The 13,269-nt window shown below is 38.5% G+C and overlaps 1 protein-coding gene across 1 annotated transcript; it reads left to right on the top strand.

The window, feature by feature from the left end:
• Positions 1-5,979: 5,979 nt before the first annotated feature.
• LOC147547820 (vacuolar iron transporter 1-like) lies at positions 5,980-13,269 on the top strand. The gene is made up of 4 exons (XM_086671568.1): positions 5,980-6,298; positions 11,972-12,057; positions 12,286-12,400; positions 12,705-13,269. Exons 1-4 carry the CDS (start codon positions 6,066-6,068, stop codon positions 12,994-12,996), a joined length of 726 nt encoding a protein of 241 aa, XP_086527694.1. The 5' UTR covers positions 5,980-6,065; the 3' UTR covers positions 12,997-13,269.

Here is a 13,269-nt window from a genome sequence, read left to right as displayed (position 1 = left end):
ATGCAACGACCTGGACTAGGGAGATGATAATAAATATTCCAAGTTCACTTAATAGGGTTTCATTCATCAGATCACGTATCTGACAACCTATTCAGAATGTTTTATTATCTGTGGGCTGTCGTTTAAATACTAAACCAAATTTAGAAGACGGTTTCCGATAACGAGAGTTTGTAAATTTGAGCCTCTTCCGTAAAACTCCTTTTACCCGCTCAATTTACTTGTCAAGGTTTATTCAACATATACCTCATGCTTTAGACTTGTGTATGACTCTCATACATGATCTTAGGTGACAATTCAGTTTGACTACGGATGTAGTCCGTATTAAACTTTGCTAAATATCAATTAATTTGAAGATTGCTTTCTTCAACCTTGATAATTGCTAGTAACCCTTTACTAGTATTAAGGCTTAATTCTTTTGTAGAATTCGCAACAGTTCCCGGCTTGAAACACTTTCAGCCTACTTTTCTTCCATGTCTAGAAGTTTGCAACGATGACATGTTCAACTTTTGTACTACTTCATCCTACAGCCTTCTAGGATGCTATAAGTAGTGTTTCGGATTTTCCAATCCGAGTTTGGATGTCTAAATGCTAATCATGTCCTACATGACCGACTCTATGTTTTGTACGTAAATGTCTCTCTCATGCTTACTTGCTCATCGGTGTCTTTTACACTCCGAGTCTTGCAACGCTCTCTTCATGAGTTTTTGGGTCGAATTTCTTACAGACCTTTCCGAGTCTTAGATTTTCGAATTTTGGATTTCAAGAATTTTAGCGTATTAAGTTCTTTCAATCCTATCATCTTTTCGATCTATGCTTACAAATCTTAGATGTCCAAAATGACATTTTGTCCTTTTGTGTGTGGTCCTTTATTGAGTCAGTTCGTAACTATTTTGCAACATTTTTATGTCGTACTCAATCTCTTGTATGTACTCTGCATACAGACCTGGAAAGCTTGTTACTCCCACTTACCTTCTTGAAATCTCGTGATTCAAGAATTTCTTCATTCCTCAGGAATCAAACTACTTTGATTACCTCTATGAATCGAAAATTCCAACTCTTGCGTGCTTTAATCCGTTGATGGATTTGTGAAGCATGCTTATGGACACAACCGGACTAGAAGAATCTCATTCATCTTGTCTAGTTTCGGGAAACATGAATGTTTCCATCCTTCTCAGTTTTCTACTATGGAAAACTAATTTAGGTCTTCCGTTGACTTAAATTATCAAACAACATGTCTTGATGAGATATGGATTCTATATTGTTTTGACTTGATGCCAAAAGCTAGAGTCAGTATCCGTCTCTGTGCAGGTCTTCTATCTCTTCATAAAGAATTTAATCTTCTGAGTCTTTGAGATTACTTTTGACCCTAAGGGCTTTTAAACAACAATTTGGAATATTCTCAATTACTTGAGATTTTTCCTTTTGAGACACTTTCAACTACTTGAGAGTTCTCCTGCGAATCACATTCGCTTTTGTGTGGTAGGGTTTAAGATCTCATCTTTACTTCTTCCTTTTCTGAGGAACCGCGGTTAAACATCTTTAATAGTTTTGTTGCTCTTGGTCGAACTTAATCGGCCTGTACAATTTACATGATTGTTCCTCATGACTTCTCATGACTTTTCTCATGGTCGAATTAAATCGACTTGTACTTTTCTCCCACTTATTCTTGTAATAATTAGTACTTTTCTCCCAAAACACTGGTTACGCTAATTACTATAAGAATACTATCATGAGCAACAAACACTTTGTTCTCTTGATCGTTTGTGGAAAAAGCCCAAATTTCTTCAAAAGAAATTGCGTCAGATTTTTAGCTAATTTTTGTATCCTTGTAAAACACTGTTACACAGGCTTAGCTTTTAGACGGAGTAGGTTAAGTGCGAAAACAATCGTTTCTAGAATGTACCCCAAAATATCCGGAAGACTGACTTAAATCCATCATTGATCGAATCATGCATAGTAGTGTTCGATTACTCTTACTAGATTCACAATCTCTCGGATGTGTTCCATGGAGCGAGTTGGGAAACGGTTTCTCAACTCCTTTGATGGTTATCAAGTGTTTGACTCAAGTTTTCACCACTCCAAATCTCATTGGATGGCTTGAACTATCTTGCCAAAGTGATTTTTTACTTCGGTGTGTACTTTGTTTGAACATTTCAAACCTTCCGACTTATACTTAATGATTTGTACGTTTCCATACTTCATGAAGTTGTCAGAGTATGTATTGAAGTTTCTCTTGTTAGCTTCTGCAAGTAAACTTATAGGTCTGGATAACACCGTATGAGTCCCAATAGATTACTAGTCTCTATGCCTTTTGAAAAAGGGTGACTTTGTCAATTAGTCCTTAAGACTTAATCGACAATGCTGAAGTTAATGAGTTTGAATCTCTTGATATCAGCCATTATCAATGTTAACCTTCAGTTAATTTTACCACTGGTTTCTAGAAGAACGAAATAATCATTATTAAGTTTTAAGCTAGATCAGTGTCTAAAAGAAGACTTCGATCCCTTTCAGCATCCCTAACATTACTGCTTCTGCTCCCTCTTGGATCTTTACTTCTTTTAGTCAAGTATGTAATTCCTTTAAGCTCCCACTGAGCCGCTCATCTGGTCTTAAAACACTTGATGAAGGAATTTTACGATACTTGTTTTTAACTTTGTTAACAAGGATATTGGAACCAGAATTCATAATTTCATTCCTTTAGTCCTCCATGTGCTAATGGTAGTTTCCTCTTAAATGGTCTAGCCATTATTTGGAAACATTCACAGTAATGAGGAATACTCTTGATCCTGTACTCGACAACTTCTTGCCTTTTCTTCGATCAAATGTTTTTCTCACTTGACTTACCCTTTGCCCTTTTGAATCTCAAGAACTCTTTCTTAGATTCATTCCATCGAATCTCAAGAACTGTTTTTTAGATTCGATGTTCCTGTGCGTTCTGCTCAGTTTTTCATAACAATCTGAGTGACTCATCTAAGGTCTTATCTATCTTTGTCCAATCGACATTGAATTGGGTGATAGATGAATTATGTTGTCCTCCATTAGGATGACTTTCAGATTGCCTTGTTACCTCTCCATTTCTGACTTCTGTAGGAACTACTTCTTTTGTTTGTCTCAATGGTCGTGTTACCATCCATTACTCTTTCAAAGAGAATGTTATACGATTGCTTGCAAAAGGCTTTTGACCTTATCCGGTATGAGTCAACATTGGGATTGGGTATTCTAGTACGCTTTCCTTTTGAATCTTAGAACCATTCTCGGATTCATTCTTCCATTCTAGGAAGTTGATCATCACCTCCCTTAGGTGTGATTCAATGTTGAACCCGTTTTCATGTGTCATCTTTAAAACTACATAAAAAATTTGCAAAATTTTAAACTCGTTATCGTTTTTGGAAAAATACAATTTTCCCACATTATTCAATATAAAATCGTCCCCGATTGAATAACATGATTCCAAGATCCCAGACTTTTCGAAGTAAAGCGGACTATGGCCCTGCCCTCCACTCCGTCAATCCAGGTGAGTGAACTACTTCACTTATCATACCCTTATGACTCTTGGTTGATAGATTTCATTGATGAATGACTAATATATCCTTTTGCCTCGAGTATCCAAAACTCTTTTGCTGATCTCGTTGAGTAAAACCATTTAGACGTGTAGACCCCCTGCTATGAGTCTACCCGCATTTTCCCAAGATAGAGAAGGTACTCTTCTATGGACGACCCACCTCACTCGATCGAGGGCGAAAATGGTGTCTTAGTCTGGGTAGGTATTTACTCAAAATTACTTTTGGGGACTTTTACGCTAGTCAGGCGTTTGTTATAGTGAACTATTTAGCCTAACTAAAAGCGACGACATAAAACGTAAATAAGTAAGTAAATGCGCGCGAGAAAGTAAATTAAGCAGACATGGATCCTAGTATGGCCCCTAACCTAGAAGATCTAATCTCCTTCGATTTCTTCTTGTTTCGCCTTTTTGGTTCACCTTAGATCGCCATCTTTGAACCTCCATTGATTTCTCCCACTCGCCTTTGGATCTCATCCTCGAGCTTCTTCAATGGACTCATAGATCCTAAACTCTAATTACAAGACTCTAACGATTCGCAGATCGTATAAACTTGAAATTAAAATTAGGGTTATTTCCCAAATGGCCCCCAACTTTGTGACCAGCTTCTTGCCTAGCCCCCTACTTTACCGATAATTCCCGTACGGCCCCCTTTTTCCCTTATCTTCAACATTCCGTTACTCTCTCTCCTCCATCTCATTTTCTCTCTCTGCCACATCATCTTAGCACGACACATCATCATCTTCACCGGGAGGGGTCGCCGGCGGGCCAAATTTCCGGCCGGCGACCTTCAATTTTTTTTTTAATTCTCTCTCTCTCAAAAAAATCAATGAAAATCAAAGTTTTGAAAACACTTTTCAATGCCAAAATCAATCAACATTGATCTTTTTGAAACACTTTCAATCATCAATCTTTGATTATCAATTTGAAAACCATTGAATCACATTCAAATTGGATGTTTAAAACACTTTTAAACATAACTATCAACCTAATCAAACATGGATTAGTCTGAAACTTAGCAAAAATTAGTTATTTGCAAGAGGCTCTGAAGCCACTGTTGGGTTTTAGTCCCTACTAATGTTTATAGCGGAATCTTAGACATCTAATGTCTAACATTAGTCTCCCAGGATCACATGCATAAACTAATGATTAACTAAGTAACTAAGTAAAACTAATTTGATGATTACCTTAATCGCTAGTTTTCCCTCAAACCTTTCCAATCGCTTTGGAAGACCAAGAGCTCCAATTGTTGCTCCTCTACTTGGGACACCGAATGGACTCCTTAATCTCCCACCTTGAAGGGCAGCTAGAACCCCAATGGTAGTTCGATACGAAGAACACTTCTTTTTGACTAGTTGATAGCTTTTGAGAATTAACTTTTTTGTTTTTCATGGTCGCCGGCCGGAAAATCTATACGTACATGGGTATTGGGAATAAAGATTTGAGAGATAAAGTTGGTTACAATAACCAACTCACTACCCCCCTTCTTCGATGGAAAAGAAGTGAGAGTAGTTACAATAACTGAAGGTCCCTAATCCCTCCTATTTTTACTGTTTGTGTCTCTCCATCAATAACACAACAACTTACGGAGAGGATTGGGGTTAGAAGACTTTTAGACTTTTATCTTGCGGTTCTAATTTCTACTTAATCAACAATGGTTGAAGGTATGTAACTTCCGCATCTATTAGAAATTGATTTTCTAACATTCAGACCTCCCACCGGGGTTTAAATAGATTTGCATTCAATTGATTTTTCTTGCCACATTGAAATACATGGGGATACTTTTCCAAAAAAAGAAAGAAAGAGCATATGCAATCCTAATAATATTATTAGCAACAAAATCTCGTACTCTTAAAAAGACATCCCCAATGAAAATATTGTTAGATAATATCTTTCCCTTCTCAACAAAAACAAAGAAAAACATTTTTCGTATATATCAATATTAATGCTTTCCAAATTCAAAAGATATCAAACATTGTTCATTTAGTTTTTCCAATTTCACCTTCAAATCTTAAGATATCAAATTTTGAAGTTTCCTCACAAATCTGTTCTTGGGCTCTAATTACTACTGGATTTTGGATTTTTTTTTACTTGTACAGACATGTGATCTGTAGACTTACAATAGGTGAGCAGTGTCAACTCATATCACAGATAAAGGTGCCTCTGATGCCCAGTGGTGACCTACCCTCAACTGACTACTCCACTGTCAACCCAATACACACACATATATATATATATATATATATATATATATATATATATATATATATATATGGATTCTAATAATTAACCTGTAGTGATATGTCCTCTTTGTCTGTATTCCCTCTGTTGAATCATAGACGACCAAGTGCTGAGGAAGAAGAACAGAGTAACAATACCTACCTACTACTACTACTTGAGTTGCTTTTTCTACCCAATTCAGCAGTTACAATAACTTGATTTCACTTTTCATTCTCTCTCTCTCTCTCTTTATCACACACACACACACACACACTAGAAGTAAGTAATGGCAGGAACACAAAAAGTAGCAACATATGAGAAGCTATTGAAACATCACACTGAGAATCATTTCACGGCTGGGGAGATTGTGAGGGATGTGATAATAGGTGTATCTGATGGTCTAACCGTGCCATTCGCTCTCGCGGCTGGTCTATCCGGTGCAAACGCTTCTTCTTCCATCATCCTCACTGCTGGCCTAGCTGAGGTTGCTGCTGGTGCCATCTCCATGGGTCTCGGCGGGTACTCTCCTTTTCTTTTCTTTTCTTCATTTTTTGTTGATAAGCATATTAATCTTTTATAGAAAAAAGAGAAGTAAATAGCTCTTGAAATAGGATTGAGGTTGTGACTTTTTTTGTACAATACATCATAGAGATATGAGTAGACCATAATGGCATTGATAAATAGCAAAGATAAAATAAGCACAGAAGAGTATATGTTGGAAGGTCCACTCCACTCGGCCAAACCGAGTGGACTTGGTCCAAATAGGAATCCTACTACAACTAGGATTCCTTAGGTATTAGGATTATAGTTTAGATTAGTTTAGGATTAGTTTAGATAAGTTTTGATAAGTTTAAACTCTTCATCATGTAAACCTATATATAGGGGTTCAATCATAATGTAATATTCAAGTTGTAGTGTTAATAAACAAGGTATTTACCTATCTCTCTATCTCCCTCTCACACAACAACAACAAGCTCACCGATCTTCATCTCTCGGCTTCAACCGAGATAGTCATCATCAACCCTCTGTTATAACCGAGAGCTCAGCTCATCTCTCTCTCTCTCGGTTATACTCGAGCTTCATCACTCTCGGCCTCACCGAGAGTTGTTACACACTCACTCGGTTATAGCCGAGACTATCAACTCCTTCAATCTTCCTCTCGGTCATCAACCGAGAAGGTCATCACCTTCACCTACACTCGGTCATACTCGAGTGAATTAAACAATCAAAGGTTTAACCTTTTCACATGGTATAAGAGCCTTCAAATTTTTTTTTTTCTCTTGAATCATGACTACTCCCGAAGCTTCTGAAACTTCTCAAGTTCATGCTACCATTAATAGTGGACTGTTTGAGGTTCACCACTCGGATTCTCCCACCACGATGCCTTCAGCAACTACTCTCACACCGGAGCAATACCAATCTATAATTGCCTTATTGGAACAAAACAAACAGCCCACATCTTCTCATGTTACCACTAAAGACCCTCACGTCAATCTTACAGGTAAGTATTATTCTTCTTTTCATCCTCCTTGGGTTATTGATTCCGGTGCCGCTAAACACATATGTTCGGTTTTATCACGTTTTTCTTCATATTCTCTTGCTCCTCCGGATTTATTTGTTAGACTACCCGATGGATCAAGAGTTAAGGTTCACCATATTGGTTCGGTCTATTTTTCCAATAGATTTTATTTACAAGATGTGCTTCATATTCCATCTTTTCAATTTAATCTCATATCTATATCTCAAATTTCTAAATCTCTTCGTTGTACCGTCTTATTTGACGATGACTTATGTCTTTTTCAAGACCGAACAACGAAGATGGAGATTGGGCATGGTAGTCTCCATGATGATCTTTACTTCCTCCGCACGGAGCGTCAAATTTTTTCCGTTTCAAATTTATTTCAAGATAAACCTAGTCATGAGTCTTTTTTATGGCATTGCCGTTTAGGCCATCCATCTTTCTCTCGTTTTCAATTTTTTAATTCTAGACTTCCATGTATGAATTTTAAATTCTCATCAAATAAAGTGCCGTGCGATATATGTCCGCTTTCTAAGCAATGTCGATTGCCTTTTCCTTCTAGCACTACTTCTTCCACTCATATATTTGAGTTAGTTCATGCCGATATATGGGGTCCCTTTCCGGTTCCCTCCACCTCCGGGTGTCGTTATTTTTTGACCCTTGTTGACGATTTTTCTCGTTGTACTTGGATATTCCTTCTAAGTTCTAAATCGGACTCCACCATGAAAATTAGGAATTTTTCTAATTATGTTCATACACAATTTAACTGTGTGATAAAAACAATTAGATCAGACAATGGTTCTGAGTTCATGAATCATTCCCTCCAAAGTTGGTTTCTTGAAAAAGGAATCACCCATCAACGTAGTTGCACTTATACACCTCAACAAAACGGTGTTGTTGAGCGAAAACATCGCCATATTCTTGAAGTCGCTAGATCTTTACGACTTCAAGCTCACCTCCCTCTTTCGTTTTGGGGAGAATGCGTTCTAACCGCCGTCTATCTCATTAATAAATTACCCACACCAATCCTTGATGGGAAATCCCCTCATGAAATCCTCATGGGTGCTCCTCCGAATCTTTCACACTTACGTGTATTCGGATGCCTTTGCTATGCCCGTATCCCTTTGGTCAAAACCAAGATGGACGCCCGGTCCTCCGCCGGCATTTTTCTTGGCTACCCAAGTGGACAAAAGGGTTACCGTATCTACGACATCTCTACTCAACGTATTTTCATCTCACGAGACGTTACATTCTTCGAGAGCCGCTTTCCTATGGCTTCTCCACCTCCGGCACAAGCTCCTCTCGCCGACCCGTCTCCATCCCTCTCTATTGATGATGACGGAACCTTTGATTTTCCGGTGAATACCGAGCCTCCTCCCGATTCACCGTCCGACAGCAGCAGGTTCACCGAAGAACCCACTGTCCCTGTCGTCCCGGTTTTGGATACTGTTTCAGGGGTGCCTCCAGACACCCCTGGTAACACACCTTCGGGGGTGCCGACAGAAAACCATTCTTTCCCTTCGGGGGTGCCTACAGATATCTCTACCGAGCTCCCTGATTCAGGGGTGCCGACAGAACCCCCTGTCACCACTCCCGGTTCGGGCTCTTCTCTTCCACCGCCCGCGACCGGTGTTCCCACTTCCGGCGCTCCCGACGTTGACTCCGGCAGACCGGTTCGGTCTCGTCAACCACCTAGTCATCTCAAAGACTATGTTTGCTCCAACACCACTACCGTCAAGTATCCACTTGAAAACTATTTTTCTATAAATTCCTTTTCAACTTCTCATCAACAATTTCTTTCCTCGGTCTTGTCCTCGACCGAACCCACTTCCTTCACCCAAGCAATGAAATCTTCTCATTGGAAGGAGGCCATGGCTAAGGAAATTTCGGCCTTGGAAGAAAACAAAACTTGGACTCTCACTAACTTACCACCCGGCAAGAAGCCTATTGGTTGTAAGTGGGTGTATAAAATAAAGTTCAAGCCCGATGGCTCCATAGAACGCTATAAAGCTCGCTTAGTGGCTAAAGGCTATACTCAAATAGAGGGGTTGGACTACAATGATACTTTTGCTCCGGTTGCTAAACTAGTAACCGTTCGAGTTCTTCTATCTCTCGCCGCCATTAAAGGCTGGTCTCTCCATCAGTTGGACGTTAACAATGCCTTCCTCCAAGGCGACCTCCATGAGGAGGTTTACATGAAACTTCCCCTCGGGTTTTCATCTAAGGGGGAGTCTCAAGTATGCCGCCTTCATAAATCTCTTTATGGTCTAAAACAAGCATCCCGTCAGTGGTTTTCCAAATTTTCCTCCGTTCTAATTGAACGTGGTTTCTCTCAATCTAAGAGTGATTATTCGCTTTTTACCTTTCGTTCCTCCTCCACTCAGATTTATGTTCTAGTCTATGTGGATGACATCATTATCACAGGAAATAATGATCATGCTATTTCCAAGTTAAAATCATTCCTAAATAATGCTTTCTCGCTAAAGGATTTAGGACGTCTCCAGTACTTTCTTGGTATTGAAGTTTCTCGTTCGTCACAAGGCATTTTTTTATGTCAAAGAAAATATGCACTTGATATTTTAAAAGATTCTGGACTGACCGCTGCACGTCCCTCTGAATTCCCTATGGAACAGAAACTTCGACTTAGTCCCACTGACGGTACACCATTGTCAGATCCGTCAGTTTACCGTCGCCTAATTGGCCGGCTTCTCTACTTAACAGTTACACGGCCAGATATCGCTTTTGCTGTGAATAACCTCAGTCAATTCATGCAAACACCCAGTCAAGTACACCTAGACGCCGCCCATCGCGTACTACGATACTTGAAAGGTACCCTTGATAAAGGAGTATTTTTATCCGCAAACAGCTCTCTCCATATTACAGGTTACTGTGATTCAGATTAGGCTGGTTGTCCTTCGACCCGTAGATCAACTACAGGATATTTTACAATGTTGGGATCTAGTCCACTTTCATGGAAATCAAAGAAGCAACCCACCGTTGCCAAGTCTTCGGCAGAAGCAGAATATCGAGCTTTAGCCATCCTCACATGCGAATTACAATGGCTTAAGTATTTATTACTTGACTTTGGAATTAATCACTCAGATCCGATGACAGTTTATTGCGACAACAAAGCCGCTCTCCACATTGCTGATAATCCAGTTTTTCACGAACGTACCAAACACATTGAGATAGATTGCCACATCGTTCGTGAAAAGATTAAAGACAACGTCATTGCCACACGCTTCACCAGTACAGAAAATCAGTTAGCGGATATCTTCACAAAGCCACTTGGGGCAGAACCGTTCAAGAACATTATTGGCAAGTTAGGCGTTACTTCCATTCCCGCTCTAACTTGAGGGGGAGTGTTGGAAGGTCCACTCCACTCGGCCAAACCGAGTGGACTTGGTCCAAATAGGAATCCTACTACAACTAGGATTCCTTAGGTATTAGGATTATAGTTTAGATTAGTTTAGGATTAGTTTAGATAAGTTTTGATAAGTTTAAACTCTTCATCATGTAAACCTATATATAGGGGTTCAATCATAATGTAATATACAAGTTGTAGTGTTAATAAACAAGGTATTTACCTATCTCTCTATCTCCCTCTCACACAACAACAACAAGCTCACCGATCTTCATCTCTCGGCTTCAACCGAGATAGTCATCATCAACCCTCGGTTATAACCGAGAGCTCAGCTCATCTCTCTCTCTCTCGGTTATACCCGAGCTTCATCACTCTCGGCCTCACCGAGAGTTGTTACACACTCACTCGGTTATAGCCGAGACTATCAACTCCTTCAATCTTCCTCTCGGTCATCAACCGAGAAGGTCATCACCTTCACCTACACTCGGTCATACTCGAGTGAATTAAACAATCAAAGGTTTAACCTTTTCACAGTATATATTGAAGAACATACGGATAAATCTTCCGGCTAAACTACATTCTTAAAGGTTCAAATGCACAAACTATGCAGTTGTTATTATAGAAGGGTACACTATCGGGGTATGTTACGATGAAAAACAAGTAAAAGAGAAAAAAACAATAATAGAAATAAACAATCACACGTAGTACAAGAGATTTACGATTGGTGAGACATACCCACGCTAACAATTTTGACCATGTGTCTAGAACAAGATTACAAAGATTTCTCAAGGATTTTAGAACATGTAAGGCAGTAAAAGACTAACACGCTGCTTCGTCTCTCTTTTGAAACCCTAAAACCAAAACCACCTTTGCCATGATAACCACCATTTAAAAGACTAAAGCAAACATAAGTAAGTGGTTGCGCGGCTTGCGCCACAATGGGAAATGGAAAACCATAGCCTATAAAGCGGTTTCTTTGGTCGTTTTTCTAGTTAGATACCGTCCCATATTCAAGATATTTTCAACATAATTACTTATTGATAAAAATTCTCATAATTGTTGATTTAAAACTATACTGGTTAATTGTTGATTTAAAACTTAGAATTCTTATAATTTGTAACTAAAGTTACCTATTGATAAAAATTTATTGTTTGAAAAATCTAAAGCATTCTAGAAGCTCTATAACCTCATAACTTTTATACATGGTTTATTTTCAATGAGTTGGTTGTGCAACCCATCTCATTAGCAAAACAAACATAAATTTGGTTTTACTTGAATGTGAAAATTCGGATTAAATTTTTGAATACAGATATCTTGCTGCGAAAAGTGAAGCTGATCACTACAATAGGGAACTAAAAAGAGAACAAGAGGAGATCATCAATGTTCCTGATACAGGTTCCCTTACTTACACTCTCCTTTTCTTATTCCTCTTTATCTTTTCCTTCTCAAAATATTAAGAGAAAAAAAAGTTATCTATATGTGGGTTCTGTTTTTGCTATATATGAATGTGGAAATTCTAAGAGACATATTTGGTTTCCTAAAAATTTCGCAATCGTTTATATAAAGAATTTGAAGTTTTCAATTGATTAATATGTAAAGAAGTTTGATTGTTTGTTGTGACAGAGGCCGCTGAAATTGAAGAGATTTTAGCGCAATATGAATTGGAACCTCATGAATATGCGCCTGTTGTAAACGCATTACGAAAGAAGCCACAGGCATGGCTAGATTTTATGATGAAGTAAGTTAAAAATCTAAATATATCTATAAACTTAGTATGATTTTAACTATGAATAAAAACCAAGGCTAATTTTTAGGCATCAAGACTTGAAGTCATTCAAAAGCGGTACGTAGTTTATTCAAATGGCCGTAATATAGTGTTTGTTTTCCTAATTTTCGAATTAAATTTGCATTCTAGACACGTTTTTTTTATTCTTTTCGAAAATAAACACGATCTACTAAGTGTTGGGTCTGAATCTAATTTAAAAACTATTGTGATAGAAAAAAATACTTGGTTTTGCTAAACTTTTGGAATTGACATATAGGTTTGAGCTAGGACTGGAGAAGCCTGACCCAAGAAGAGCATTGAAGAGTGCATTCACGATCGCGGTAGCATATATAATTGGAGGATTGGTTCCTCTACTACCTTATGTGTTCATTTCGAAAGCCAAAAATGCAATGTCAACCTCTGTGGGGGTCACATTATTGGCATTGCTTTTCTTTGGATATGTGAAGGGTCATTTTACAGGCAACAAACCTTTCAGAAGTGCTTTCGAGACGACATTGATAGGGGCTATTGCTTCTGCTGCAGCATATGGAATAGCTAAGGCTGTATGAAAAGCATGAGATGATATACTCAAGATTATTAGTCTCTTTCTATCTCTGCTCGTCCCCGTTCGATTTCATATGTTGTTCGCATAAAAATTTCACTAGCTATTTTTGTTGAGGACTTTGTTATTATGTCTTTGTTTACGCTCCAATTGTTATTATGGAGTTGAGGCAAAACAATTTTGCATTCTGTCAATGTTTACCTTACACTAAAACTCTTGCAGTTGTCATCATTTTAATGCAAAAGATAGTCCAACAAAAGAGTCCTTCGTACCGAGGAAA

This window comes from Eschscholzia californica, unplaced genomic scaffold, assembly GCF_041429995.1.
Source record: "Eschscholzia californica isolate CP2 unplaced genomic scaffold, dmEscCali1.0.p SCAF_3, whole genome shotgun sequence".
Classification (NCBI taxonomy): Eukaryota; Viridiplantae; Streptophyta; class Magnoliopsida; order Ranunculales; family Papaveraceae; genus Eschscholzia; species Eschscholzia californica.
This window is presented reverse-complemented; position numbering and strand designations above follow the sequence as displayed.

Coding starts and splice junctions, on each gene's coding strand:
- LOC147547820 (XM_086671568.1), top strand. CDS start 6,066: ATGGCAGGAACACAAAAAGTAGCAACATATGAGAAGCTATTGAAACAT. Junction 12,058..12,285: donor CATCAATGTTCCTGATACAG/GTTCCCTTACTT, acceptor TTGTTGTGACAG/AGGCCGCTGAAATTGAAGAG. Junction 12,401..12,704: donor TGGCTAGATTTTATGATGAA/GTAAGTTAAAAA, acceptor ATTGACATATAG/GTTTGAGCTAGGACTGGAGA.